Genomic DNA, 5,172 nt, shown 5'->3' on the forward strand with positions numbered 1-5,172 from the left:
AGTATAATAAGTTTATGAAGAAACCTTACAAGGAGCTGTTTAAACAACGAGTTTCATTAACGAGTTACCTAATATATTTTGCATTGTGCATGTAACACATACAAAATGTACAATAATCATTTATTTTTTTTGGTTTTTTATCGGATGTTCAATATCTGCATTGGAGTTCAACTAATCCCTTTTATTTCTTTTAGTGTAGCAAACAAAATGAGGATTGCGGTTCTTCTTGCATGAGTGCCAAATTAATGGTGGAAGTAGCCTTCGAAGTCTATCCGTCAACGGTGGCCTTAGAGGTGGCAGCTCGTCAAATAGGAGATAAATGTTGAAATTTGTGATCATCTCATTTTAAAAATTTAGCTGCTAGTAGTAGTAAAACTAGGTAGATGGATGTTTCAGCGAACACTCATTCTTTGAAAAATTATATTTCCTTTATTCAATTTTATGCAAAAGGTATTTGACTGGCTACAAAAGTTTTCAGAAAGCAAAAGTCTTTTGAAATTTATGATCTAAAATATATGTCATAATTTTTTGTGGGGGGGGGGGGGGGTTTAAATTGTCTCATTAAGGTGGAAAGTTTTAAATAGTGAAAAAAATGAGGTTAAAGTGAGGGAAAGTAAGCATCCTATAGGTAAAGGATTAGAGGTTACTATGATAGAAAGAGACAGATTAGGAAGTCATAATCATGGTTATCAAAGAGGAGAGAAAAAGAAAGGTTAAGTGAAAATATAGTGTCATGTTTTTAAGGCATTATACATATATAGATAGACATCTTACCTCATCTGGTAAGTAAATACTCACGTGCGAAATACCATGTACGGTGAGTGTGCTTACAGATCTGATTTAACTGAGTTGAGGTGTCTTAGATGTGCTTTCTCAAAATTAGGATATGTTAACTTGTTAATCGAGGTCTAGTTAATATGTTTTTTGACCCTTGTGTATTCACTTTTTATCAAGCGTATCAACGAATATAATTGTATTAGGCTGTATCAACGAATTGTATATAAGTGTATCAATGAATATAACTATATCGAGTTATATTAGATTGTATCAATGAATACTAGTGTACCAGAAGTATCAACAAATACAATTATATCAAGTGTATATGTTACTTAGTATTCACAATGTATCGATGTATTTTGAGTGTATCTCCAACTAGGTATAGATTTATATCAATAATTCAACTGTATTTTATCCTTGTTCTACATTATTATCATGTGTTGTATACTCTTTCATATTACAAGTGACATTCTAGGTTCACTTTTGACTCTTCACCCAATTTTTATAAAATTCTTAGGTTCACCTCAAATATCCAATGATTGATTCATTTTCACGCAAAAACCTCTTTTATATACAAATCAATAGAGAAACATTTACAATCCTAATTCTTGTTGAAATGTTTTTGTCATAAAAGACATTTCAATTGTTAAAGGATTTGTGATGGAAGAGAATGATGATGATCAACCACCAGCCCCACCCAATCACTCATCCTTCAACTCAAAGAAAACATTTTATTCACCTAAAAAACATTATACCAATTATTCATTTTCCCATAGTCCAAAATTTCCTCTTTTTTGAACTTTTGATAATCTAGGAAAATATGGCTATGATTTCAAGATTATTGATGTTGTCATTGTTTATCATGTTAATCTCTTTGGCGCAGCGTAAAGGGATGGTTAAGGGCTTTGACGAAGATGCAAAAGCGCTTTGTAGTGTGAATCTTGCTCAATTTCTTCCTCCTCCTTATGGTGGTCTCGAAAATATGATCTGCCAACCTGTTTGGAATTCGTACCTCCTACGCGTAAGTTCTAGAGTATTTTGATTCCAATTTATGCTACATTATTAGTATAACGTTAGTCTGTTTGGTCAAGCTTTTAATATCTGCTTATTTTGAATGGTACGTTCTTTTATTACTTGTTACAGTACTCACAGACGAAAGACAATGTTGTAACGATTGTGTTATCAACTGTATACACAACTGGATGGGTAGGTATGGGATTCTCGCGAGATGGAAAGATGATTAATTCGAGTTGTATGGTTGGTTGGGTGAATCCTGAAGGGCAGGGGAAAATCAGGCAATATTATGTTGAGGGCTTAACACCCTCGAAAATTAAACCTGAGAAAGGCGAGTTGCCACTGACAAGCGTTCCACCTCTCGTCTATCTACAAGGTGCTACGATATACTTAGCCTTCCAGCTGAAGTATCCGAATCGTCTCAAAAACCAACCAATCTTGCTAGCATTTGCTACTAAATATCCTCACCACCACCACCTTACTGTACATGATGATAAAACAACTATACTCTTCGACTTCTCTTCAGGTAATTTGTTCGTCTTAGCAATTGTTGCTAGATATGTTCATTTAGTAGGAGAGTAGTGGAGAATGATCATTCAAAGATTTATTAAGTAAATTATTATATTTCCATCAATTGGTATCAGAGCCTGGTCGAGAATCGAATAGCTTTAGTTGATCTAATTATCTCTTTTCTTCAGGTAATTCATTTGATGTTTCAGCTGGATCTAATGATTATACTAGCTCAAGGAAGACTCATGGGGTATTGGGAATACTGGGATGGGGACTGTTCTGCCCCTTTGGAGCGATTTTCGCGAGATATTTAAAGAACCAAAGATCATGGTATTACTTCCACGTGTCCGCTCAATTCATAGGATTCATATTAGGATTCGCGGGAGTGGTTCTTGGACTTCAACTTCACAACAAGCTGCAGGTTCATATTCCAGCACATGAAGGCATTGGGATTCTTGTTCTTGTGCTTAGCATTCTTCAGGTTTGTCTCTCTTATCCGATTTGGAAAATCGAGTACTTAACACCGAGGAGAGACTATCCTTGAAATGATGATTGCATTCCTTAATTTGACTAACAATGGCACTCGTTTATTAACGTGTAGGTGTTAGCATTCTTTCTACGACCAGATAGAGACAGCAAATACCGCAAGTGTTGGAATTTGTATCATGGTTGGGTGGGGAGGATTGCCCTCTTCTTTGCAGCTATAAACATAGTACTGGGAATGCATTATGCAGGCGCGGGGGAAGGCTGGAAAATAGGTTATGGATTTCTTCTTGGTATGATAATGCTGGTGTGTATCGTTCTTGAGACGTTGTTGAGGCTGAAGAAGCTGGACGACCCAACTCATCTTCCAACCTATCCCATGAATTCAATTTAGCTATAAATGGTAATTATCGTAGCATACTATTCTCCTCGATCTTCTGTTGAATAGCACACATTATGTCTACAATTGCTAGTGAATATACAATCAAGCCTTTCTATAACAACGTCGTTTGATTTGATATTTTTTTTGGTTACTATAGCAGAATACTGTTATAGAGAACAGAAGACATGTTTGATGCTAGATTTTGCCTGTCAAGTCATTTTTGGATCAAGTTTCTTCCACAACTAGAGTACACTTTGCCAAAATTGTATTTGAATACCCCCTCCGCAATCAATTTAGGTTCGAGATGTTCTTCCGAGGGGACTTTGCCATGTTCTGTTCAAGGATCAAACAAATTCTCGATCAGGACTACTGATCAAGAAAGAATTTTAACTTTCCATTTTGTATTTTACATTCTTTAGTACCTTTAAATGTATTGACAATTTTGTTTAAGAGTGAAGATTGATTATTTGTGGAGATTAAAGGCAAAGTTGTATGAAATGAACAGTGTGTAATTTTCCCTGTTAGTCATCAGAGTTGTTACATAAGACACCATGTTCCCGGCATGTGGCCATATATTAGTCAGACACCGAGTGGGAAATCAAAATATAAAATACCATGATAGGAGATTGATTCATTCACAGAGATGTCATTACTCTATACTGGCTACAAAAGGCAAGTTACATTAATACGAATTTTAAGTGAATAAAAGTTGAAAGGTTACCTACATCAAATCCTCTAACCCGTGGGTAAATATAGCAGCAAAAGCATTCATTCGAGTTTTAGGCAAAGACAAACCGATCTCCATTGAGTCCTCATGATCATCATTTCCACCTTATTTGTTGAGCAAAACCCCATGAGTTTATGAACCCTACTATAGTAGATCCGTCCCCAACGATATGATGGTTAACGAATCAAACAGATATGCCATGATTCGGAAAAAGTGTCACTTGAATAGCTAAAACCGGTGTAAATTGGACCTCTAATACATCCTTAGGTTCTTTCAACTGAGGAACAAAGTGATAAATATCCTTAGCATTACGTGGATGATCATTACCATCAAGAGAATCGAAATCCATGTCACTTTTCAGACTAAAGTAACGGATATAGAATCTCCGTTCACATAACGTAATTCTTTTAGGATCGAATCCACACACACATACTTGACGAGAGATGAGAGATCTAGACAGAGAAAAAAAGAGAAATTAATAGTTCGTGGTAACACCCCGTGGGTAAACTTCCATGGCGATGAGGTATATATTAATTAATTTAGAGTACAGCCTAAAATTTTGGGAACCTTAATATATGACAATACATCAAATATTAATCAGGCTCCACAACCTAACAAATTCAGAATAATCGCTCGAATTCAATGGACAAACAAAATTACCAGCTAGTGGTAAATAGTGTTTGAGAGTAGGAATAATATTTTGGATCAAATTATTTTTGTCAATAGGGATCTTACAGTATAGAATCATAACACGTTCGTTATATAACCACACAATATCAAAATAGGTTAAAGGGAGTGTCAACTTATCTGTGCCACATGAAGGTGGGGCAACTTCAAATTGTTCAATAATTGAAGCCATTGCTACATAAAATAATAAAGAGAATATGATACTTGAAAAATTAACCAGAAATATATTTGTTCTAATTCACAAAATCGAACCGTATATTTGCTTCTTTTACTATATATAAATATATTGGAAGCAGAGGCGTACCTAGAGGGGTTTCGTGGGTTTTTACGTGAACTAATGTTGCCCTCTCTAGATCATATATAGTGTTGTTATATTTTATCAAAATTATTTAAATATAAAGGTGTGAATCCACATTAAAAGTAGCATATAATAATGTAATGATGATTTGGTTTATCTCTGTGAGTAAAAATAGAAATTTAAATCTTATATATTTATTTTATTTTTGTTAGTAACACTCTGACGTCCTAGTGATTATTGGTAATACTTTTAATGTTTCAGTCAATTTTTATTTTTTTTGCTTTCAAAATTTTC

The 5,172-nt window shown here is 34.6% G+C and overlaps 1 protein-coding gene across 2 annotated transcripts; it reads left to right on the top strand.

Moving 5' to 3' along the window:
• The first annotated feature begins 1,375 nt into the window (after positions 1–1,375).
• On the top strand, positions 1,376–3,690 carry LOC101263549 (cytochrome b561 and DOMON domain-containing protein At3g61750-like). 2 transcript variants are annotated; one of them, XM_004248032.5, is made up of 5 exons: positions 1,376–1,798; positions 1,921–2,317; positions 2,490–2,782; positions 2,903–3,187; positions 3,324–3,690. In XM_004248032.5, exons 1-4 carry the CDS (start codon positions 1,598–1,600, stop codon positions 3,176–3,178), a joined length of 1,167 nt encoding a protein of 388 aa, XP_004248080.1. In that variant the 5' UTR covers positions 1,376–1,597; the 3' UTR covers positions 3,179–3,187; positions 3,324–3,690. The 2 variants fall into 2 exon arrangements, with proteins under 2 accessions (XP_004248080.1, XP_010327008.1); XM_010328706.4 differs by having other exon boundaries at positions 3,327–3,690.
• Positions 3,691–5,172: the final 1,482 nt, after the last annotated feature.

Source organism: Solanum lycopersicum, chromosome 10 (genome assembly GCF_036512215.1).
Source record: "Solanum lycopersicum chromosome 10, SLM_r2.1".
Lineage (NCBI taxonomy): Eukaryota > Viridiplantae > Streptophyta > Magnoliopsida > Solanales > Solanaceae > Solanum > Solanum lycopersicum.